This window comes from Plecotus auritus (genome assembly GCF_963455305.1).
Source record: "Plecotus auritus genome assembly, chromosome: 7".
NCBI classification, from domain to species: Eukaryota; Metazoa; Chordata; class Mammalia; order Chiroptera; family Vespertilionidae; genus Plecotus; species Plecotus auritus.
This window is the reverse complement of record NC_137774.1, coordinates 44403398-44429656: the sequence shown is the minus strand read 5'-3', so window position 1 is coordinate 44429656 and position 26259 is coordinate 44403398. Positions and strand designations below refer to the sequence as shown.

The following is a 26259-nucleotide window of genomic DNA, read 5'->3' as shown; positions in this document are numbered from 1 at the left end:
AAGGGCAAGGCTGATGGGAAGGCAAGACTGTCTGCTCCGCCCTGAGACTCCACCCCATCCAAGCTGAGCACAGAGGCTATTGCAATTTGGCAAGTCTAATCCTATAAGGCTGTCTCCAGCACTGAACTTCTCCCAGCGTAGACACAGCTGATCCTTACAGCCAACTGGCCTGGAGATCAATTCCTCCCAGTGATACCAACAACAATCAAGACTTAATTACAACAAGGCTGTACACACAGTCCACAAAGGGGTACACCAAGAGTGTCCACCTCAGGTTAACTGGGGAGGCCGACCCACTGGACCATATAGGAAACCTAGCACACAAATTTACCCTACCAACTCAGGGATGCAGTGAAAATGCGGCGTCCAAGAAACAGATCACAAACAAAAGAAATGGAGGAAAACAAACGACTGGATATAGAATTCAAAACCACAGTTATAAGGCTTTTCAAGAATATCCTAGAAAAGGCCGATAAATATAACGAGACCCTCGAAGATAGGAAAAAGGACCAATTAGAAATTAAACATACACTGACTGAAATAAAAAATATTATACAGAGACCCAACAACAGACTAGAGGAACACAAGAATCAAGTCAAAGAATTGAAATACAAAGAAGCAAAAAACACTCAACAGAAAAAGCAAAAAAAAAAAAAAAAAAAAAAAAAAATCCAAAAAGTTGAAGATAGTGTAAGAAGACTCTGGGACAACTTCAAGCGTACCAACATCAGAATTATGGGGGTGCCAGAAGAAGACAGAGAACAAGATACTGAAAACCTATTGGAAGAAATAATGACCGAAAACTTCCCCCACCTGGTGTAAGAAATAGACTTACAAGTCCAGGAAGCACACAGAACCCCAAAAGGAATCCAAAGAGGACCACACCAAGATACTGAAAACCTATTGGAAGAAATAATGACCGAAAACTTCCCCCACCTGGTGTAAGAAATAGACTTACAAGTCCAGGAAGCACACAGAACCCCAAAAGGAATCCAAAGAGGACCACATCATAATTAAAATGCCAAGAGCAAAAGACAAAGAGAGAATATTAAAAGCAGCAAGAGAAAAACAGTTAATTACCTACAAGGGAGCACCCATACGACTGTCAGCTGATTTCTCAACAGAAACTATGCAGGCCAGACGGGAGTGGCAAGAAATTTTCAATGTGATGAATAGCAAGAACCTACAACCAAGATTACTCTACCCAGCAAAGCTATCATTCAGAATTGAAGGGCAGATAAAGAGCTTCACAGATAAGAAAAAGCTAAAGGAGTTCATCACCACCAAACCAGTATTATATGAAATGCTGAAAGGTATTCTTAAAGAAGAGGAAGAAGAAAAAGGTAAAGATAAAAATTATGAACAGAAATACATATCTATCAACAAGTGAACCTAAAAATCAAGTGAATTAAATACCTGAGGAACAGAATAATCTGGTGAATATAATAGAATCAGGGGCATAGAAAGGGAGTGGACTGATAATTCTCAGGGGGAAAGGGGTATGGGGGGGGTTCAGGAAGAGACTGGACAAAAATCATACACCTATGGATGAGGACGGGGGGGGGGGGGGAGGTAAGGGCAGAAGGTGGGGTGGGAACCGGGTGGAGGGGAGCTATGGGGGGAAGAAGGAGAAACAATTGTAATAATCTGAATAAAGATTTATTTTTTTTTTAAAAAAAGGAAAGTGTCTATTCAAGTCCTTTGCCCATTTTCATTTTTAAATTTTAATTAATTAATTAGGTAATTAATACATTGGATTAATGTTGAATTGTATAAGTTCTTTATATATTTTGGAAATTAACTCATCAGATATATCACTGGTGGATATGTTTACACATACAATGAGCTCCCTTTACATTTTGTTGATGGTTTCTTGCTGTACCACTTCTTTTATATAAAGACATTCAGGTTCAAAGAGATGAAGAGATGTCCAAGTCACCTGAAATACTGATGGATGATCCCAGAAAGAGTCAGGAACACTCACTGATTCATATCCTAACCACCCATTCTCTATTTGAGCCTATGGGTGTTGGGTTCTGGCCTTAGTTTTCTACTGAAACTTCTCCTAAAGCTTCTTTATGGCATGTTGATTTTTAAATCGCAAAGTTGTTTTTCTCAGTGATCACTGTTGTCAAAGCCTCTGATGGTTTTACATTTTGTCACTTAGCTGCATTGTTGCCAGAGGTTCTGTTATAGTTCATTGACCTCTGGCCATTCTTCTGTTTCATTTGGATGCCCTGGGGTTCAAGGAGCAGAGAAAGTGTATGTCCACAAACCACATCTCCTTCAGCCTCACCAAATCATGGACTGTTTCATTTCCTATTCTTGACTAACCAATCCTAGCAGAGTAATCTGAGAATATACAGTATACATCCTGTACCACCCAACCTACAATCCTGAAATAAACTGCTCTGGTGCTGATATATTCCACAGGGTCTAGGCTTTTACCCTGTTACATGTTTTTAAAATAAACACTAAAATATGATAGGATCTTTTAAAATTGACAAATATGAACCTGATACAGAATTCTAAAATCTGAGTGTTGTATGTAGGAGTCACTGTGATACTGATTCATTATAACTACACTAAATGGAAAAAAAAATAATTATACCAAATCATACACACAGCATTTTATTTCTGAGCTATTAAATATATACTTTTTCTGTTTTCTTTTTTTATTGATCTTTTTTTTTTTACCAGTTCTTCATTTATGTTGAATTCTTGTTCATTAGTCTAAGTTATTATTTGACTTAAATTTTTTGTTTTATAAAGTATTGAAAGTGTTGCTTTTGCTTTTGTGGTAAAATAAACATAATATAAAACTTACAATTTTAACCAATTTTTATTTTACAGTTTAGTGGCATTAAGTATATTGACATTAATGGACCTATCCTTCTCTAGAATTTTTTTCATCTTCCATAACTGTAACTCAGTATCCATTAAACAAAATCTCTCTGTTTCCTCTTCCCACCCGACCCCAGCAACCACTATTGTACTTTCTATCTCCACAAATTTGGCAATACTAGGTTCCTTATATTAATGGAAACATGCAGTATCTGTCCTGTAACTGGCTGATTATATTTAGCCAAATGTCCTCAAGGTTAAGCTATGTTATGCCATGTGTCTGAATTTGCTCATTTTTTAAGGCTGAATAATATTTTGTCCTGTGTATATGTCACATTTTGTTTATCCATTCAGCTACTGATGGACACTGGATTGCTTTCATTTTTTGGCTATTGTAAATAATGCTGCTGTGATTAAAAGTGTGCAAATAACTATTTGCATCCCTGCTTTCAATTCTTTTGCTTATATATCAGAAGCAGGATTACTGGATCATATCGTAATTGATTTTTAATTTTTTTGAGGATCTACTACACTGGTTTTTACAGTGGCTGCACCATTTTGTGTTTCCAGCAGCAGTGCACAGGGATTTTAATTTCTCCACATCCTTGTCAGCACTTGTTATTTGTTTTATTGATAGTAGCCATCCTAATGGATGTGAGATGACATTTCATTGTGGTTTTCATTTGTATTTTCCTAATGATAAGAGTACCCTTTATTAATTTGACATTAACACCTTATTAGATATATGACTAGTACACATTTTCTCCCATTTTATGGATTGCCTCTTAACTCTCTTGCTAGTGACTTTTGATGTACACAAGTTTTAAATTTTGGTGTAGTCAAAATTATGTAGTCAAATTGATGTTTTTTAAAAAATTTGTTACCTATATTTTGGTATCATATCCAAGAAATAATTGCAAACCAATGACATAAAGTTTTCCCCTAAGTGTTTTATAGTTTTACCTCTTGCATTTTGGCATTGATTCATTTTCAGTCAATTTTGTATATGGTGTCTGGTGAGGGTCCAGCTTCATTCCTTTACATGTGGGTATCGGTTTTCCTAGACAGCACCATTTGTTGAAAAGACTGCCCTTTCTCCATTGAATGGTCTTGAGGTCCTTGATGAAAATTGTTTGACTATCTGTATATACAAAGTTTTCTTCTTGAGCAATGTATTGTGCTCTATTGGGCTATACACTGAGTGGCCAGATTATTATGATCTCTGAATGCATAATAATCTGGCCACTCAGTGTATATCCTATATAATAAAAGGCTAATATGCAAATTGTCCCCTTGACCAGGAGTTCGACCAGCAGGAAGGCTGGCCAACTGCCCATGTCCCCTCTCCCTGGCCAGGCTGGCCGGACCCCACCCATGCACGAACTCATGCACCGGGCCTCATATATATATATATATATATATATATATATATATATATATATATATATATATATATATATCTCCTATCTAATAAAGAGGGAATATGCTAATTGACCCTCACGCCATTGTAAAGATGGCGGCACCCACAACCAATAAGGAGGGAATATGCTAATTGACTGCCCTGCCCTCAAAGATGGCGGCGTCTACAGCCACAAGATGGTGGTGCCCAGTCCCCTCAGCCCCCCAGCCGCCCAGGGCTGGCTCAAGGCACAGGCAAGCCTCAGATGGTGGCTGCCTGGGCCACCCAAGGCTCAGGTAACCAGGGCCGGCCGAGGCTTGTGCTGCCAGCAGTGGCAGCAGCAGAGGTGTGATGGGGTGTCGCCTTCCCCTGATCGCCGGATTGCCTCCCGCCCTGAGGGCTCCTGGACTGTTAGAGGGGGCAGGCCGGGCTGAGGGACACCCCCCTCCAGTGCATGAATTTTCATTCCCTGGGCCATATATCTATATCTATATCTATATCTATATCTATATCTATATCTATATCTATATCTATCTATATCTATATCTATATCTATATCTATCTATATCTATATCTATATCTATATCTATATCTATATCTATATCTATATCTATATCTATATCTATCTATATCTATATCTATATCTATATCTATATCTATATCTATATCTATATCTATTGAGTGGCCAGATTATTATGTGTTCAGAGATCATAATAATCTGGCCACTCAGTGTATGTCTGTTTATAGCTCAGTACCACACTGTTCAGACTATTGTAGTTTTGTAGCATTTTTTGTAATCACAAAATGCGGGTCCTCCAATTTGTTCTTTATATGATAGTTTGGCTATTTGGGGTTCTTTTGCTATGCAGAAGCTTTTTATGTTAATGTGGTCCCATTTGTTTATGTTCTTCTTAGTTTTCCTTGCCTTAGGAGATGTATCTGCAAATGTATTGCTACGAGAGATTTCTGAGATTTTTCTGCCTATGGTTTCTTCTAGGATTTTTATAGTTTCATGACTTACATTTAAGTCTTTTATCTGTTTTCATTTTATTCTTGTGTATGGTGTAAGTTGGTCTAGTTTCATTTTTTTGCCAACACCCTTTTTTTAAAAAAAATAAATCTTTATTGTTCAGATTATTACAGGTATTCCTCTGTTTTTCCCTCATAGCTCCCCTCCAGCTGATTCTCCACCCCACCCCATGCCCTTACCCCCGCCACTGTCTTCATCCATAGGTGTATGATTTTTGTCCAATCTCTTCCTGCACCCCTCACACCCCCTTTCCCCTGAGAATTGTCAGTCCACTCCCTTTCTATATCCCTGATTCTATTATATTAACCAGTCCATTCTGTTCTTCAGACTTTTTATTCACTTGATTTTTAGATTCACTTGTTGGTAGGTATGTATTTGATGTCATTTTGTTGTTCATAACTTTTATCTTTACCTTTTTCTTCTTCCTCTTCTTAAAGAATACCCTTCAGCATTTCATGTAATCCTGGTTTGGTGGTGATGAACTCCTTTAGCTTTTTCTTTATTTTTATTTCTCTCTTTTTTTTAAAAAATAAATCTTTATTGTTCAGTTTATTACAGGTGTTCCTCTTTTTTTTCCCCTAGCTCCCCTCCACCTGATTCCCCACCCCACCCCATGCCCTTACCCCCCGCCACTGTCTTCATCCATAGGTGTAAGCTTTTTGTCCAGTCTCTTCCCGCACCCCTCACACCCCCTTTCCCCTGAGAATTGTCAGTCCACTCCCTTTCTATGTCCCTGATTCTATTATATTCACCAGTCCATACTGTTCTTCAGATTTTTTATTCACTTGACTTTTAGATTCACTTGTTGGTAGGTATGTATTTGATGTCATTTTGTTGTTCATAACTTTTATCTTTACCTTTTTCTTCTTCTTCCTCTTCTTAAAGAATACCCTTCAGCATTTCATGTAATCCTGGTTTGGTGGTGATGAACTCCTTTAGCTTTTTCTTGTCTGTGAAGCTCTTTATCTGACCTTCAACTCTGAATGATAGCTTTGCTAGGTAGAGTAATCTTGGTTGTAGGTTCTTGCTGTTCATCACTTTGAATATTTCTTGCCACTGCCTTCTGGCCTGCATAGTTTCTGCTGAGAAATCAGCTGACAGTCGTATGGGTACTCCCTTGTAGGTAACTAACCGTTTTTCTTTTGCTGCTTTCAAGATTCTCTCTTTGTCTTTTGCTCTTGGCATTTTAATTATGATGTGTCTTGGTGTGGTCCTCTTTGGATTCCTCTTGTATGGGGTTCTGTGTGCTTCCTGAACTTGTAAGTCTATTTTTTTCACCAGGCAGGGAAAGTTTTCTGTCATTATTTCTTCTAATAGGTTTTCAATATTTTGCTCTCTCTCTTCTTCTGGAACCCCCAAAAATTCTGATGTTGGTATGCTTAAAGTTGTCCCAGAGGCTCCTTACACTATCTTCATATTTTTGGATTCTTTTTCCTTTTTGTTTTTTGGTTGGGTGTTTTTTGTTTCCTCATGTTTCAGATCTTTGGTTTGATTTTTGAGGTACATTGATCTACAGTTGAGTTTCTGTATATTCTTTATTTCAGACAGTGTATGCTTAATTTCAGACTGGTCCTTTTCCATTTTTTTTTGGCATTCTCATTAAGATCCTTAAAGGTCTCACTAAGTTCCTCAGCGGTTTTTAGAAGATTCTTGAGTAACCTTATAAATGTGGTTCTGAACTCTATGTCGTCCAGTAGTTTGCTTTCCTACACTTCTTTCATTTGTGACATGTTTCTTTGTCTCCGCATTTTGCTGCTTCCCTGTGTTGATGGAGTGGCTTTGTGTGGTAGGTGACCTAAAGGGGCCAGTAGCTCATCCTCGCCAATCACCTGAGGTGGACACCTTTGGTACACCCCTTTGTGGGCTGAGTGCAAAGTCTTGGTGTAGTTAAGCCTTGATTGCTGTTGGTACACTGGGAGGAATTGACCTCCAGGCCAATTGGCTGTGAGGACATCTGTGTCTATAATGGAAGAACTGCTGCGCTGGAGACATGCTTATGGTGCAGGACTTGTTTCAGTGGGGCTTTGGTGCTCACTGAATCTGCCTCTTGAATGTGTCACTTATGGATGTGAGGAGTTGAAATCGGGTGTCTCACACTGACCACTAGGTACACTGGCTTCTGGATCTTCAATGGGGTGCAGGTCAGCTACTGTCTGAGGCCACCCAGCAGGCACTACAGTGAGAACTACAGTTTTCTCCTCTTTGCTTGGGGTTTGGAGGTTTTGGAGCTGTCTGACCAGAACCGCAAGTTTGCTAGGTTAAGCTGCAATAGGGCAGGTCATTCATATGCTAAAGCTGCTGCTTGCAGCTTGGGTGGGTTTGTAGGTTGTGCAGGGTGGGGTCTCAGGGCGTGACTAGGCTAGGGCGTGGCAAACAGTGATGGCTGCCAGTAAGCCAGCTCTGGGTCTCCGACCACGTCCCAGTGTCCTGGGCCCCAGTGCAGTAAATAATTATTCCTGCACGCAGCCCTGCAAGCAAGCCTTCCTCACTTTCCGACCCCACGGCAGACAGTCCAGCTTCTCCCCGTAGGAGTTTGGGTCCCCCGTGTCCCCCCAGAAACTGGAGTTCGGAGTAATCGGGAGCTTGTCTCCCTTTGGGCTGAAAAAGCAGCGCTCCCAGTCGTCCGTCACCAGCCTGATTCGTTCGCCCCCGTACCTCAGCTTTTCAGTGCTTGTGCACCTCTCAATGCTGTTTGCTCTTTCATTCTAGTTGTAGAACTTCCACTCAGCCAGCTTTCCAATGGTTCTGGGTGATAGACGTTCTGTCTTTTAGTTGTCGTTTTGAAATTGTTGTGCGAGGCAGCAGTTTAGGTGTTTACCTACGCTGCCATCTTGGATTCTCGCCAACACCCTTTACTGAAGAGATTGTCTTGACTTCATTGTATGCTCTTGCTTCCTTTGTCAAATATTTATTGAGCATAATGGCTTGGGTTGATTTCTGGAGTCTGTTCTGTTTCATTGATCCATATGCCTTTTCTTGTGCCAGTACCAGGCTGTTTTGATTACAGTGGCTTTGTAGTATAACTTGATATCCAGTATTATGATCCCCCCAGTTTTGTTCTTCTTTCTTCTTTCTCAAGATTGCTGCTGCTATTTGGAGTCTTTTTTGTTGTTGTTGTTCAATATATATTTTTGGAGTATTTGTTCTAGATCAGTGAAATATGCTGTTGGTATTTTAATAGAGATTTCATTGAATCCATAAATTGCTTTGGGTAGTACAGACATTTTAATGATGTTAATTCTATCAATCCATGAACATGGTATATTCTTCCATTTGTTTATATCTTCCTCTATCTCTTTTTTCAACACCCTGTAGATTTCTGAGTACAAGCCTTTTACCTCCTTGGTTAAGTTTACTCCTAAGTTTCTTAATTTTTTTTGTTGCAATGGTAAATGGGATTGTTTGTTTAGGTTCTCTTTCTGAGAATTCATTATTGGTGTATAAAACTGCCATTGATTTCTGCGTATTAATTTTGCATCTTACTGCATTGCCAAATTCATTTATTAAATCTAGTAGTTTTTGGTGGAATCTTTAGAGTTTTCTATGTACAATATCATGTCATCTGTGAGTAATGAGAATTTTACTTCCTCCTTTCCAGTTTGGATGTCTTTGATGCCTTTTATTTCTTCTTCTTGTCTGATCGCTGTGACTAGGACTTCCAGTGCTATGTTGAATAAGAGTGCTATCCTATATAATAAAAGCCGAATATGCTAAGTGTCCCGTCTTCCAGTCGGCCATTCAACCAATCAAGTGTAATATGCTAATGATATGCTAAAGGCTGCTCAACTGCTCGCTATGACATGCACTGACCACCAGGGGGCAAACAGTCAACTGGTCTACCAGTCGCTATGATATGCACTGACCACCAGGGGGTAGATGCTCCAACCGGTAGGTTAGCTTGTTGCTGGGGTCCAGCCGATAGGGACTGCATGAGATGGGCTGGATGTGCCCTGCAGCCCTCCCGTGGCCCCTCCCTGGCTGGCCAACCTCCCACATCCTCCTGGCCCAGATCTGCACCATTGGGACCCCTCGGCCTGGCTTGTGCCCTCTCGCAATCTGGGACCCCTTGGGGGATGTCGGAGAGCCGGTTTTGGCCCGATCCCACAGGCCAGGCTGAGGGATCCCATTGGTGCACGAATATGTGCACCAGGCCTCCAGTGTTAAGAATAAAGTTGTAGCAGTTATGTGAGTGTGGGTACAACTACTGGACAGTTGAGAACGAATTCATTCGTAGATGGCAACTTAATCTATGTCAGTGTTATAGATTAATGGGAGGGATGGGTTTTTCAATGAACAGTGCTGTGATGGATTATTATCCAGAGCAGAAAAGAGATATAGAATTGACTTCTATCTTCCACTGTATTAAAAAATTAGCTACACCATTAAAACACATTTTTGAATCACTTATGTCAATGATAATGTAATGTCATTATATAATGATTTATTTTTATTTTTTTGTTGATTTCAGAGAGGAAAGGGGGGGGGGGAGAGAGAGAGAGAGAGAGAGAGAGAGAGAGAGAGAAAGAGAGAGAGAGAAACATCAATAATGAGAGAGAATCATTGATTAGCTGCCTCCTGCAAGCCCCCCATTGGGGATCGAGCCTGCAACCCAGGCATGTGCCCTTGACTGGAATTGAACCCAGGACCCTTCAGTCCACAGGCCAAACTGGCTAGGGCTATAATGATTTATTGATGAACAGAGAAGGCAAAATTTCCAGAGGAAAGAAAACATTACGTGGGTAGATATTTGATTTCTCTAAGGGAGTTGGTTTCAAGTTAAAGATCATCCTATTAGGGAACAGAAAGTAAGGATAATGCCTCATGCTAGTGAGATATTTAGGTAGGGAACTCAAGAGGAGAAAATAGAACCATAGCAACTCAGACCCATGGAAACAGTAAAAATCAGGTGGAAAATATTAACTATGGTGGTGGCCTCAAGTATTTAAAGGGTGAATGATTTAGGCTCAAATAGTGATACTGTTCTCTATGAGGCTGGGCTTCAGGTATTCATAGGGAAGTTCTAGCTGCTCATTCCGGGCCACGATTTCCCTTTCCAGGTTGTCCAGATCAGCCTGAAACTGCCTTAAAACAGCCTTGGATTCAGGACCTGAGAAATTCTCTTCTTTGTGATGCCCCAGTGGTACCTGAAGCAGAAAGAAAGGATCAATCATCTTGTAGTTCTAAGAAAAAGGGACCCAAACTCCTGTCTCTCATCCTAAAGTCTCTTTGTCAGCCATCAGTCCCCTCAGAATTCCTGAGGTCCCCTCTCACCATGTCTGGCTGCGGACGGCTAAGGAGCCATGTGGCAGACATTTGAAGACTGGTCTGCCAGACATTAGGTAATGAGCCCATCACTGTGTCCATTGTGATATCTTCCTTGGTGGTGGGTGGGGGCATCCGCATTGAGCTTGGCGCATTAGGGACCCAGAAATACCAGTCCAACTAGAAAAAGAAGAATCTGTAATCACTCAGAAACTCTGATTCAAGACCCTAGACCCCAACTCTGTTCTTCAAGTGTCCCCTAGACCAGACACTGCCTCTCACAGACCCAGGCTCTCGGTTGTCCAGACCTGGCTCTGGTTGACTGCTGCATGCTGGGCAGTGCATGTGAAGATGCACATGGTAAGGAAATGGCAGAGCTGAGCTCGAGACTGGAAGGACACAGGGAAGCCTAGAGAAAAGAACAAAGCTTAGACACTGCAGTTCCAAAGGAGATAAGGAAATAAATGCTGATATCTTGGCATGTCTTTATGTTAGAATTAGTGAGTGTTCATTCATTCATTTATTTAAAAAGTCATCAACTATTATGTACCAGATATTATATAGGCAGTGGGAATATGTTGGTGGACAAAACAGACTGTAATAGGGAATAATAATAATAAACAGAATAACTAAGTCAAATTACACACAGTTTGTTAGATAGTAATCCTATATAATAAAAGGTTAATATGCAAATTGACAGAACAGTGGAACAACCAGTCACTATGACACACACTGACCAGAAGAGGGCAGACACTCAATGTAGGAGCTTCCCCCTGGTGGTCAGTGCGCTCCCACAGGGGGAGCACCTCTCAGCCAGAAGCCGTGCTCACAGCCAAGCCCAGCAGCGGTGGCAGGAGCCTCTTCCGCCTCCATGGCAGCGCTATGGATGTCCAACTGACGGCTTTGGCCTGCTTCCATAGTTGGACATCCTCCAAGGCTCCTGAACTGTGAGAGGGTGTAGGCCTGGCTGAGGGACCACCCTCCCCACCGCCCGCCCCCCCCCCAAACCCAGTGCATGGATTTCGTGCATTGGGCTTCTAGTAAGAATATAAGTAAGTTAAGGAAAGGAGATATGAGATGTAAAGAGGGGTAGTTAATAATTTAGTCAAGAGACCAGTCCTTGCTTTACTGCTGACTAACTGCATTACCTTGGACTGACTGCTTAGCTTCTCTGAGTTTCTGTTTATTTTACTATGAAAATAGAGATAATAATAGTTACCTTATAAAGGGACAGTTCATGCAAAGCCCCTCAGTCCATTGTAGGTATATTTATAAGGTGGGGAGTGGGCAGGGCCGAGAGGCTGGTTAGTCAAATACCCAGCGTTCATAAAGTGGTTAAAAGCAACAGGAGAGAGGTAGAAAACCCAAAATAAAATGGTACAAAAGAGTAACAGGCTCCACACAAAGGAGGATATCCATGTGGCTACTAAACCTAGGACAAGTTCCTCGGTTCTACCAGTCACTGGGAGAATACAACTTAAACTCAAATGTGAAAACATAACATATTCACAATATGACCAAAGCATTTTTTTAAATATTTGAGAAGATACTGACTATATCTCATACTCTGTGGAGGGAGAGTAAATGTTTACAAGCACATTGGAAAACTGTCAGAAACCACTAAAATTGAACATACACATATCCTATGACCATCAATTTCACTTCTAAGATACATACCCAACAGAACTGTACACACAACATTGTTCACAGCAGCAATGACATTAATAGCTTCAAAATGGAAACAAACCAAATGCCCATCAATGGGAGAAAGGAAAAAATAAAGTCCACCATATTCACAAAATGGAATAATATACAATGAGAACAATGAACTATATGCTACATTTTGTAGCATATAGCTCAGCTCTGCCATTTCCTTACCATGTAGCATGGGTAATTTCCAAATGTATTTTGAGACATTAGTGAGTGCATTTTTGTATTTTCATTTGTGTAAAGTTCAAACAGTTAAATCTAACCTGCACAGTATGAAGTGGTTACCTTTGGATGGGCAAGGGGTTTCTTGGGGAGCTGTTTGTTTGTTCTTTGATAGATATGTCACCTTACTAAAAGTTCAGGTTCTAGGCCAATGATTTATAACATTAATTTTCTTTAGGTTTATTTTATTTTAATACAATTTTCACTCTCCCCCAAAACAGTTAAGAAAACCGAGGTTGCTCTCCTATTTCCAGAAAGTAGTTTCAGGTATCTGGGCTATAATGCAGAAAAAAAGAGAAGTCATAGACTGATGTTGGAGCTGGAACAGTATCAATTCACAGTCCCATCCACTCAATTTACAGTTGAGATGCTGCTCAGGGCGTTTAAGGACCTGCTCACCTATTACACTTGCTGATTAAATTGGGGAGGTAAGTTTTTGGAGTGCGGCATATGATTACAATATTTTTACATTAGAGGCCTGGTGCACAAAAATCCATGCACTGGGGTGGGGATCACTCAGCCTGGCCTGCGCCCTCTCGCAGTTCAGGAGCCATCAGTCGGACATCCTTAGTGCTGCTGTGGAGGCAGGAGAGGCTCCCGCTGTGCTTGCCAGCTGTGGGCGTGGGGGTGGGAGCACTGTTCAACCAGAAGTTGGCTCACTGCTCCTTAGTGCTGTCCCTGCTCCCACCCACTACTAGGGGGGCGATCGGGGGCTGGGCTGTTGGGGGGAGGCCCCGTGGGAGATTGAGGTGCTGTGGTCCCGCCCTGTCCCACCTCTGTGGAGGCGCTGGGACCGCGCTGCCCCCTCTCCCATTGCCTCTTCTGAAGGGGCAGCACTGGGACCACCATGGCTGGCCTGGCGGTGCAGGCTTGCTGGCCATGCCCCCCCGCCCACTGGTTGTTCTGGAACAGCCGTGGGCAAACTACGGCCCGCGGGCCGGATCCGGCCCGTTCGGCTGTTCTATCCGGCCCGCGGAGCCGAAAGAGCAGAGGGTTCTCTTGCTCTCCCCTCCACTCCTTCACCAGCAGCAGTGTTAACATGGCAATGTTGGGAAACACAGCCGCAGCTCCTTCTTCTGAGTGGGCGGATTTATATCCGCCCATTCAGTAGAAGGAACAACCTCTCAATCTTCCAGAGGCTCCTTGTAATGCCCGCGGACGCGTCCCCCGACATCACCCTGGGAATGTGTAGACACGTTATCGTGGTGATGTAGGGAGACACGCCCCTGGAGAGCACAGTATCAGAGCATTAGCTAAAAAGGAGACCAACAACACTGTTCCCACTGAAGTTGATGTTTTAAAGACCAAAAACCTTTCAACCCAGTCTACATTGCCATCTACATCTACGTCCCGGGCATAATTTGGAAGTTGCACTAAAGAAAATGTTTAATTTACTGTTTACACAGTTTGTTCTTTTCTATTTGTTTTAGTTTTAAATTATTTTATTATATTTAAGTTTAATTTGAAAGGCTTTTGTACCTTTCCTTTGTTAGGCAATTTTATTTTGCCTTTGCCATCTTCAATATAAGGTATGTTATTGTGCTATGATTCCTCCATTTTTTGAAGTTTCAAATTATAATAATTAGTGTTTATATTCTTCTTGTTAAAATGTTTGAAATGAATAAAACTATTGAAATAATAATAATAAAAAGACAGTACCCTTTTATGTAATGATGTTTACTTTGAATTTATATTAGTTCACACAAACACTCCATCCATGCTTTTGTTCCGGCCCTCCGGTCCAGTTTAAGAACCCATTGTGGCCCTCAAGTCAAAAAGTTTGCCCACCCCTGGATGCGGGGTTGGGGTCATGTCCCAGAAGGGCAAGGCTGAAAAGGGCCTCTGGTCAGAGGGTCTAAGGTGCTCCCTTCTCTAGGAAGGGATCTTACCTCGGTCCTGGGCCTAGCATAGCCCCACCTCAGTGATCTCCCGACACCAGGCCTGCAGCTCAGGGTCCCCTCTCACGACGTCATCCCCGGGATAGAAGAGGAGGACAGTCCCCTCCACATACCTGCTCAGAGAAGGGAGCTGAACTCCTTAAGAGTAGAAGGCTCTAGCCCAGCCGTGGGCAAACTACGGCCTGCGGGCCGGATCCTGCCCGTTCGGCTGTTCTATCCGGCCCGCGGAGCCAAAAGAGCGGAGGGTTCTCTTGCTCTCCCCTCCGCTCCTTTACTTTGAATTTATATTAGTTCACACAAACACTCCATCCATGCTTTTGTTCCGGCCCTCCGGTCCAGTTTAAGAACCCATTGTGGCCCTCGAGTCAAAACGTTTGCCCACCCCTGCTCTAGCCTCTCGCTGCTACTCCTTTTCTATGGTGTCTATCCAGCTGATTCTCACTGTACCTGGGAACAGATCTGACAAGATTTGCCTTTTGGGACATCCTGGAGCTCTTTCTACACACTAGTTTAGAAAAGAAGGAAATGTGGGACATTAGTTTTAAGAATTTCGCCTGGCCAATGAGGCTCAGTGATTGAGTGTGGACCTATGAACGAGGAGGTCACAGTTCAATTCCCAGTTGGGGCACATGCCTAGGTTGCTGGCTAGATCCCCAGGAGGGGCTAGCAGGCTGCAGACAACCAATGATTCTCTCATCACTGATGTTTCTTTCTCTCTCTCCCTCTCCCTTCCCCTCTGAAATCAGTACAAATATATTAAACTAGAGGCCTGGTGCACAAATTCGTGTACAGGTAGGGTCCCTTGGCCTGGCCAGCAATCGGGGCCGATCAGGGCTGGGCCAGCCAGGGGGAAGGTCCATGGGAGGTTGGCGGCTGGCTGTGGGGAGGAACCACGGGACATCAGTGGGCTGGCCAGCAACCCCATGGGCCGATTGGGGGGGCCAGCCAGCTGCAGGGAGGGACTGGAGGACATTGGCCAGCTGCAGAGGTTGGCTGTGGGAGTGCACTGACCACCAGCGGGCAGCTCCTGCATTGAGTGTCTGCCCCCTGGTGGTCAGTGCACATCATAGCAACTGGTCAACCGGTCATTTGGTTGTAACAGTCGCTTAGGCTTTTATATATATAGGTAATAAAGAAAAAGAATTCCAAACACATGGTTTATAGTCACTCTTCATAACAAAATCCCTGATTCCACCAGATCCCATGGTTTCACTCACCCACACAAGTCTGCTTACTTACACTGTTTATTTCAACCTTCCCATCCTCAGACCCTACCCACCATATCCTCACTGTTCCTTATCTCTTCTCAATTGACTCCTTTGCTTCTCCTTTCTGGACTTTTTAATTTCATATTCCTTTGGCCTCATGGTGACCTCAGGTTAAAGTCCCATTCTCACTGTTCCCAATGTCCTTTTATTTCTCCAACTCTCACCCACCGAGCAATGATCTCCCAGAGCCGTAAAGCATCATGGGCATAGAGGGCACTTGGGATTCCCAGCAGGCCCCGGTCAGCCAGATCATCAGGAGGACAGAGGGAGCGATAGGTCAGCTGAGTCATGGCCCGACGGAGCACCTGCACATGACCCCCTCCACCTGTGCTCCATCCCTGTGACAATAGAAATGAGGGGTTTTGAGGGGACAAACAGAGCTGGAGAACATGGCATACTATATAAAGTGTCAGATGTGGCCTTTCAGATTCAAAGATATTGGTAAAAAGGGGCAAGGCTCCTGGGTTAAAGGGTCAGGACAGTCACACAGGGGGGCCTGGAATGTTGAAAGTGACAGGAGGTCATGCAGACTTGGGTGATTAGGTGGTCCCACAATCCACCTCCTTACCTTATCAAATATACCTCCATCTGAGATGAGTTGGTTCCGTGCCCTGGTGTTGATGTCCATGGTATAGCGGGTGTGTGGGATCAGGAGCTGGATGGAGAAGGTTGTTTATGTACAATATGCTTCGATCCTTCTTTATTAGTGAGTGGCACTCAGCATGGTGGCTTTGTCTCCCTCTTCTCTGGATGCTTTTCTACCTGCTGGTGCCTTTGCCAGATAGTCTCCTACCTCTCTGACCTCTTAGTCTCATATTCTCCCATTGCTCTGTGAGTTGAGCTTTGGAGTCTGACTGACCAGGATTTTAATCTTCACTACTTACTTTGATACTTGACCAAGATAATAAACCCTCTAAGCACCCATCTCTTTATCTCTTTACAGGGGATGACAATAGGGTCTCATCACGGGTGCTGTGGTGATCCTTATATGTATAACGTATGTATAATGTATGAGAGTGTTCAGTACATTGCCTATCACACAGACATCCTTTAGTAGTAGCTCTTATCATTACCTTTATTATTCCCCCCTTGAGTATAGGTGTCCTTTGAGAATCAGTCCTTTAACTTTTGATATTTTAAAATAATTTTTCTAGCATACACATCCATACAGTTTAAACTTGCCTTTCTATTAATTTTCAAAGCTGTTCCTCCAACCTCTAGTTGTTTTAGTATGCATTTTTAAAATTTCAGGGATTGGGATGGGCAGGGTACTTTCAGTCACAATTAAAGGAACCTTATTGATCTACCCTCTTTAACAGCAGAGGGGCTATTGTCAAATCTCCTCCCACCTCCAATTAGACACTGTTAGTTAGGGCCGCTCTCTCCTGCTTTCCCTTTGCCCTTCAAAAAGGCCATCTGATCCTCATGTGCATTTCCTTTTGTCTTAGACAATTTTGTCTTCATCCTAAGATGGGGGATTCATGCAATATTGGTATTTATGTGAGTTGGTGATGCTGCAGAGAGGGAAGGACCCAACTGATATCATTGGTACCAACATAACAAAGCAACTCACATTGGTCTGAAACCCCTGAAAGACCATTAAAGATGCTGAGTGTCATAGGAAACCGAAAGTCTACACGAGGAGGGAAGAAACCAGAAGACAAAGAACTAATCATAATAGCAAGAACTACTATTTTTTTGTTGCATTTAGTCTATGTAACGCTGTTATTCACCTCCATGATAGAGTGCCCATTATCCCCATTTAGAGATGAGGACCCTGATGGACAGGTTTGGAGATGAAGGTTGGGACTCCTGGAGGAAACACAATTCAGATGTTCTACCCAGCATGCACTCACATATCTTGCCACCACTTCCAACTCCATGTACCTGAAACCGAACATATCATCTTTGACTTCAAAATGGACTTCTGCTCACTGTATTGTTTCTGACAATTGTTCTGGTTCATAAGCTTGTACCATTTTGCTCATGCTGCTAGTGTCATCAAGATTTCAAAAATGTTTTTAAAGGAAGCACATGGCTATTTTTGCTGCCTTCTGGTTAGCAATAGATTCTAGACTCGCTGTTTTATGAAATTACAGTATTTCTGGATCAGCACAACTGTATAGACTGGGTGGGCTCCTAGTTGTTGCAGCAGCTCAGACCTCTTAGCTTTCTCTTCAATCATGCACCCAGCATGCTGCAACTACTATTTCCTCTCATCACAAGGTCTTTGCATTTTCCTTTCCATTGATCTAACTACCATGTCACGCACCTCTCTCATTGGCAGATTAAATAACCTCTGGGGCTGGTCTTTTATCCCTTTGACCTTCTACCTAATGAATCCTAAATTGTGGTGGAATATTCTTCATAAAAAATATAGTGTTTATTACTTTCTGTCTTGATTTCAGCTTTATATTCAGATTTTGTTCTCTGGTTATTTTTTTATGTGTAGCGTTTGTCTTGCCAGTTAAATGTTAGCTCTGTGAAGCAGAGCAATAAGTTTTGTTTATCAAATTATATTACTGCTCTACAGCAGACTCTGCTGGAGAATATCAGAGCTGCCTTACAATAAGTGCTGAATATATGCTAAGTAACTTGATTTAATATAATAGATGGCATCTCTCTGTATTATTTCTTCAAACTGCATAAGAATCTATGATTATCTCAAAATAAAATAATTTGGACATTAGAAATAAAGCCACAAGGGCAAGATCCTGACACAATAATTTTTTTCTGTTCACAAATTGCTATAAAGATTTTTTATTACAATAACATGGACATTCATTCAATTAGAAGAAGCTTTGTTAACTTCCTCCCAAAAAGGTGGCTTATGCTTTTTAAATCCTAGAGAGTAGTTGCATTGTTTCCTTTCTCTGGGATGTGAGCAAGAAGAGACATGGAAGGTAGAGGATGTACCTTGAAGACAGGGTGCAGTCCTGGGAGGCACCTCATGGTGGCCACAGCGAAGACCTCAGCCAGCAGATGCATGTTCATCAAGTGATACTGGAGCTCATGAACATGGAAATCTGCACTTCGGACCCACATCTTTGCCAGGAGCCAGGCAAGGGGTGGATCTGAGGGCAGGAACAGTGGTGGGGTGGGGCAGCTGGGTCTGGGAGGCTGGATCTGAAACAAAGAGCAGCTAAGCATTCATTGACTTCATCCTATGTTAGAAACTATGCTTATTATTCTGGGGGAAATACTGGTGACTAAGATTATTGTCTCCCAGGGATTATAATATAGTAGGAGGAGTGAAGGCCCTTCCACTCATCCTCTCAAGTGCTTTGGGAAGTGTCAGTGCCATGATGGTCAGGTTCAAAGCAGGATGAATTAGAAAGAGGGAATGAAGTATGATTGAGAGAAACTTGATGCGGGTGTGAGTTAGGATGGTAGAATAGGAATGAGAAGCTGGACATGTGAAATAACTGACAGTTCTTATCAACTGATAAGAACAGTAAGAGTGAAAACACATTACAACCAAGGGAGAAAAGATGTCTAAGAAAGAAGGAATATTTCTTAGATTTATAGGTCAGAAACAGATTAAGTAGCCGTAAGGTAAGAAGCAACTGAGACCATTATGACTCTCAAAAATGCAATTTCAGATGAGTTGTGAGTAGGCTGTAAGGTAGGAGATATTGGATATAAGGACAGGTGTCACTGAATGACGCAAGGGTGGATGACAAGAGCCTGCTGTCTTTGTCGTTTGGCAGAGGTTGGGGATGAACACAGAGCAGTGTTGGGAGGAGGTTGTCAAGGACACCTCACCTGGATGACCATGGGTAGCAGCTTCCCACTGGGCTCCATCTTCAGCATGACAAGGGGGGCAGCCAGGTACTGCTTCTCTCCTTGGATCACATTGGCTGGAATTCCATCCAGTAGGATGCAGTCTGCCTCAAAAAGGGAACCATTCTAAGGAAAGAGGAATGAATCCAGGGTTAGAGTTGAAAGCATTCTTCCCCATGGCCAAGGCAAAGGGGAAACAATGTAAAGATATTCTCTCTCTTGCCACTATCCTACATCAGTACCTGAGTCCCAGTGGCAGAAGTGAAGGAAACATTGAGTATCAAGTTCAAGTTCTTGCATTTTACAGGGAGGGCTAAGACCCCATGAAAGGAGGCTTCCCTACAGACATGCAGCTTGTCTGTGTCAGAGGCAGTTTTAGGACTAAGTATGCCAGTTGATTCTGTAGCACAGGTATGCCCAGCGCTCCCCTTGTCAGGCTGCCCAAGCTCCTTTCCCCACCATCTCCTAATGGTCAGTTTTATTGGCAGAATCCAGCTTCGATGCTTTCCCTACATTTTCACCTCTAGGTTTTTCCAGCAGAGGACTCTACCCACAGGGATAGTGGGTTACCACAGCCTCCCTTTCCAGACTCACATTTGGTCCCTCCCCTTCACCACCTCACAGACAAGGAGAAGACAATAAAGGGCTGCAGGGTGTACCTGGAGTTCTTTCTCCAACTGAACCTGAAGCTCCTCCATCCCTGAGGGCAGCACCAGCCTGGGGGGCAGAGAGGTGGAGCGTCTCAACAGCATGGGGTTGGTGCCATTGAGGAACTGGTAGCCAAAAAGCTCATCATCCTGCCAGCGCTGGTGAACCTTCTCTGTGGGGTCAGAGTGGAGGTTAGGAGGAGGATATTCACTATAACTGATGTTCCTCTCCTTCAGGCTCTATTTTAGGGATTTAGTCACATGACTTCTCCATACCCAGCCCACATGTTTTCATTCATGGGGCCTTTGTGAGATCCCCAGGCCTCAAATTATTTTTTTGGCAAGAAGTTTGGAGACTATGCAATGTGACACATACCTCATCAATAGGGTCATCAAGGGGTTATGGGGACCTGGGACAAACACTGACCAGCCAGGGCAGTCTTTTGTCCCCAGAAGATCTGATCAAAATCTTCTAGGCATTTCCAGGGGCTTGGGAGGGTGTAAACATATTTGAGGACCATCTCCGTAAGCCTAGAACAGATATCAAAGATGAAACCATCAATTTACCAAATCCTACCTGTTTCTGGATCCACCAGCCCCACTCCATTCTGACCATTTCCTCACCCTGCAATCACTGTCCATTCATAGTGAAGCCTCTTCTGCTCATGGAATCTCATATTTGGAGGCAGATCATCTATAGTGCCTGCAGCTATTGTCATGGGTAACCCTTCCTTCCAGGTGGCCCAGCTAGGATATGGGGACAAAGGTTAATGGAGGGGGTAGAAGTCATTGATGGAGGAAGTTGTCAGGGAAGGGGGTACAGCTGGGAGGCTTCTAATAGGGTGGTCACCGGTAGATTTGCTGTCTTTCCTCCAGTTCCTTTTCTCGATGCTTCTGGAACACATCCAAGGTATTGTTTCCTGCCAGGCGGGCTGGGGAGACATTACAGCAATTCTCCTCAAATGCTTTCTGCAATCTCATGCTATGCCTGGCTTCATCCAGTATCCTGTTTCTTTTTATTTTTAAATTGTTGACAGTATTATAGATGTCCCTCAATTATTCCCTCCTTTTTATCGCCCTTCCTGTCCCCGCCCCACTTGAGGCCTTCACCACACTATGGGCTGTATCCATAGTTATGCATGTATGTATATAAGTTCATTGGTTTTAATCTTTTCCCATCTCCCCTCACTCACCACCCCACCTCTGAGTATGTCAGTGTGCTCCATGCTTCTATATCTCTGGATCTATTTTATTCAACAGTTCATTGTGTTCATTAGATTCCACTTATAAGTGAGATCATGTGATACTTGTCTTTCTCCAACTGGGTTATTTCACTCAGCATAATATTCTCCAGGTCAATCCATGCTGTTGTAAGGGGTAAGAAATCCTTCTTGTTCATAGCTGCATACTATTCCATTGTGTAAATATACCACAGCTTCTTTATCCACTCATCTAATGATGGGCACTTGAGCTGTTTCTAGATCTTAGGCAATATAAATAATGCTGCAATGAACATAGGGGTGCATATATTCTTTCTGATTGGTGTGTAGGGCTTCTTAGGATATATTCCTGGAAGTGGGATCACAGTCTCCTATTTCTTAACTGTATGGCATCATACTCTTTTGATTTTTTTCTCTCTGTCTCTGTCTCCTCTGCTTAGTTCTCTAGTTATTCATCTTTTCCCACTCCCTTTTCTTAATTTCACCAATCTTCAATCTCATATTTTTCCTGAGAGGAAAATCCCATTTTTTGACACCCTATTGTAAACCTTAACTAAAATTTTCCTATCTACCGCTGTTCTTCATCACAGTGTCTATAAGTTTCATTCTTAATCAGCTGAAATGTCCATACTTATCCGACATTACTCCATATTCCTTTGTTAATTTCTCCTGTCCTGATTCTTTCCTGTTCACACCTTAAGCTGTTCTCCAAAATGACATATTTCAAGTTAGGTACACTTACGTTCTCAGACCTCAGCCTACTTCCACTGCCACTGTTCCCTGGGATAAGGTATTCTATGTGTGCCAAACCAAGTAGTGGATCCACATTGCTACTTTATCTGGCTTCATCTCACCTATCCTCAACTTCACATAGTTTATAGTTGGCAACCTGGCTTAATCCTGCCCTCATCGGTACCTATACTTACTTGTGCCTCAAAGATATTTAGTTCAGGCTTCCATTCTTACCTGTCATTTCCCTCAATTGTCTCTTATACTTATTTCCTAAGGTAGCAGATTCTCTCTTTGCTGTCCTCATTCATCTCCACCCCAGTCAGAGTGTGTAGGGCTTCTTAGGATATATTCCTGGAAGTGGGATCACAGTCTCCTATTTCTTAACTGTTTTTTTTTTTTTCATGAAAACATGGAACTCATCTCTTCACAAACCAGCTCTCCACCTCATATCATTTATTTGCTCCCCTTTCCTGCCTCCTCTCAGGGGTCCCATGTGCTAGCCTTACCTGTCCCTGCCCTAACTTGTTCCCAGTCACATGGAGATCTCCTTCCCCCTTTACTTTGGCTCTTCTGTTTCCCAGCATGGCTTCACCTCCCATTCCCTCTGCTCACCTTTTTGGGAGGTGGGATCTACACATCACTCATTTCCCTGTCCAGTGGCATTTCCAGCCTTTGTAATTCTATGTATAACTTTTCCCTATTTTTCTGTCTTGTCCACCTTTAACTTGCTGAGCATGCACTATTTCAACCCCTATGGCCTTCCTCAGTGCTACCCTCTGCCTCCCCCCACCTCCAGTACTCCCTGGGTCCCCCACCCACTTCCCTGAGGCAACCTCTCACCTGTGCCCTCAGGCAGGGTCAGCAGGCCCTTGCCCTGCACCCAGCGGTAGCAGGGGAAGGCGGCCTCCTCCAAGGCTCCTGGGCCCTGCACGGTGATGCGGTCACAGAACCAGGCATCGTCCACCAGGGAGTGGTGTTTGCGCAACTTCACAAACTGCAGTGGCCCCAAGTCCTGGGGAACATCCTGCTCAAACTCTTCCACCTGTGGGGACCAGAACATGGTAGACCTGGAATGCGCGGTGAAGACTTGAGTGTTATTTTATTGAGGACTGAGCATCATCACCTACCCTGTCCATCAACTGAGCTCTCACCGCACCCACGCTCTTGGAGGACCTTCCCTTTGACCATTGATCCCAGAGTGATACTGGCCTGGGATGAATTAGGGAAGCAGTGGAAGCTGAGTGGACCACAGTCGCGGACAGGGAGAGAGGGGTTGAGCCCAGCTGGGCTCTGGCTCTGAACCTCCAACCCACCCAGTTGCCCGCGTCCCTTCTCACTGGAAGTTCCAGCACGAATGCCCATCACTGGCTCCTAGTCTCCAGCATCCTGCCCGCCCTCATGCATTGAGCCCCGCCAGGGTGCCTGAGTTCCAGCTTTCCCGCCCACCTGGCCCAGCGCTGGCCTCAGCTGCAGCTCCAGCTCTGCCTCCCCGCGCTCTCCCACCAGCCACAGCTGCACGCGGTTGAAAGACCCGGAGAAGAGCCATGCCCCGGTGGCCACGTGGATGCGATAGCGGCCCATGGCAGCAGGTGGGCTCTCCTGGATGGCAGAGGTCCCGTTACTGGTACCAAAGATTCCGCGGCCAGGCTTGGTCCTGCTGCCTCAGGACAAGTCCTGGGCTTAATAAAGCAGGACTGTGTGTGCCAGCCCACTACAGGATTGGGCCCCACCCCAGTCAAACCAGAACCTGGATTAGCCCAGAGGGTGGGGGAAAGCAGCTGCTCCTCTCAGCAAAGTGCTGAGTTGTGAGGCCAGGAGGAAGATGAGGGGCCGAGCCTGGGTGGGGCAAGAGCTGGACAGGGGAAGGGCAAATACACCCTAGGCCCTCATGTCCCTTTCTCTCTACACCCGGGGGCAGTTTTACAACTGATAGCATTTTCTGAAGGGGCCCTATTCTTGCTGGCAGTGCTTGATGTCCTTGGGCGATTGTACCCACCTTCTCTTCACCTTTGAGGTCTGCTTGCTAAAGGAGAATTGGGATTATCATTGTGGGCCATAGAAGGCCCTTCTTCTTCTTTTAAAAACTATTTTAAAAATGTTTTTATTTAAAAAAATTATTTATTTATTTATTTATTTATTTATTTATTTATTTATTTATGTTAATCCTCACTTGAGGATATTTTTTCATTGACTTATAGAGAGAATGGAAGGGAGGGGGAGAGACATACACAGAGAAACATCTGTGTGAGAGAAACACATTGATTGGTTGCCTCCCACAGGTGCCCGGATTGGGACTTGGATACAGTCAGCAATGGAGATAGGTGCCCTTGATGGGAATCGAACCAGGGACCTTTCAGTCCGAGTGCTGAAGCTCTATCCACTGAGCCAAACTGGCTAGGGCTAAATATGTTTTCTATTGATTTCAGAGAGTGGAAGGGAGAGGGAGAGAGAGATAGAAACATCAGTGATGAGAGAGAATCGTCCATCAGCTGTCTCCTGCATGCCCCTACTGGGGATTGAGCCTGTAGACCTGGCATGTCCCCTGATGGAATCAAAAGGTGACCTCCTGCCCTAACTGGTTTGGCTCAGTGGATAGAGCATCGGCCTGCAGACTGAAAGGTCCCAGGTTCGATTCTGGTCAAGGGCATGTACCTTGGTTGCAGGCACATCCCCAGTAGGAGGTGTGCAGGAGGCAGCTGATCAATGTTTCTCTCTCATCAATGTTTCTAACTCTCTATCCCTCTCCTTTCCTCTCTGTAAAAAATCAAATATATATATACTAGTGACCCGGTGCATGAAATTTGTGCACATTAAAAGGGGATTACTTAGAGGAAATAATTTAATATTGCTATTTTCCCTTTCTCTATAATAGAAGTGTCAGAGATGAAAGAAAATTAGTAAAATGTATATGAAAACCTTCCTCCTGTCAGAGTCTGAGGCCCAGAGCACAAGACCCAGAGTCAAGTCCCCACCCACCCACATGCACCTCAAAATCACTTGAGACCCAGACCCGGCCACCCCCTGCATTGGGCTAGATCCAGACCCTGCCAGTCCCACCCTTATCAAACCCTGCTGGGCAGGGTCGTAGCCTCAGGTCCCCTGGCCTGGTGCCAGGATGGGGGGTGTGGCCTGAGGTCCCCCAGCCCAGACCCAGGCAGCGGGCATGCCTTGAGGTTCTCCGTCAAGCCCCGCCAGGTGGGGGACATGGCCTGAGGTCCCCTGTCAAAACCCATCGGCAGGGGGGCGCAGACTTATGTCCCCTGTCAAGCCCTGCTGGGCAGGGGCACGGCCTGAGGTCCCCCGACCCAGCACTGGGGGTGCACCTTGAGGTCCCCTGTCAAGCCCTGCTGGGTGGGGGGGCATGGCCTGAAGTCCCCTGTCAAGCCCAGCCAGGCAGGGGCCGCAGCCTCAGGTCCCTGGCCTGGTGCTGGGGCAGGGGGTGTGGCCTGAGGTCCCCTGTCAAGCCCCGCTGGGCAGGGGGTGCGGTCTGAGGTCCCCCCGCCTGGTGCCGGGGTGGGGGGAATGGCCTGAAGTCCCCTGTCAAGCCCCATCAGGTGGGAGGCATGGCCTTAGGTCCCCCGGCCTGGCATTGGGGTGGGGGGAGCAGCCTGAGGTCCCCTAGCCCAGCACCAGGACAGGAAGTGCACCTTGAGGCCCCCTGTCAAGCCCTGCCAGGTGGGGGGCACAGCCTGAGGTTTGGGGTAGGGGGAGCAGCCTGAGGTCCCCTAGCCCAGCACCAGGACAGGAAGTGCACCTTGAGGTCCCCTGTCAAGCCCCACGGGGGTGGGGGAGGGCTTAGCCTTAGGTCCCTGCTGTTTGCTTGTTAAGGCTCCTTATGAGAACTTAGCCTTAGCTGTGGGTGCAGCCATACGTGATGGTCAATTAGCATGTTCCATCTTTATTAGATAAGATATATATATATATATATATATATATATATATATATATATATATATATATATATATATAATAGGTGACCTCCTGGTTTACAGGTCCATGCTCAACCACTGAGCACACAGACTGGGCTGAAGGACTTCCTTGAGGGACACTCCAGAATTCAGGGATAAGTTAGAGTATTTCCTGTAATAAAACTTTTGGCGTCCATGCACCTAGAGTAGGTAATGTATTCCTTTTCTCCCCCTTTTTTTTTCTATCCACATCCGCATTCCAAGACAGACAACCAATGTCAATATCTACTGTTTCTGCTTGCCCCCTCCTTTCTGTTGATAGGATTGCTTCATATG

At 44.3% G+C, this 26259-nt stretch overlaps 1 protein-coding gene and 1 long non-coding RNA gene across 2 annotated transcripts in view; one reads left to right on the top strand and one right to left on the bottom strand.

Moving 5' to 3' along the window:
* Window positions 1-26259, top strand: part of LOC308254354 — a 52222-nt gene that overhangs the window by 13222 nt on the left and 12741 nt on the right. The gene's annotated exons all lie outside the window — the stretch shown is intronic.
* Window positions 10238-23596, bottom strand: LOC308254349 (polyunsaturated fatty acid lipoxygenase ALOX12-like; the record flags this gene model as incomplete). The annotated part of the gene is given in 15 exon segments (XM_080680326.1): window positions 10238-10417; window positions 10545-10715; window positions 10844-10944; window positions 14357-14369; window positions 14373-14478; window positions 15802-15971; window positions 16202-16288; window positions 18550-18759; window positions 19399-19542; window positions 20076-20236; window positions 20491-20594; window positions 20688-20810; window positions 20914-20995; window positions 22856-23057; window positions 23462-23596. Coding segments are annotated over 15 exon segments (1989 nt in total).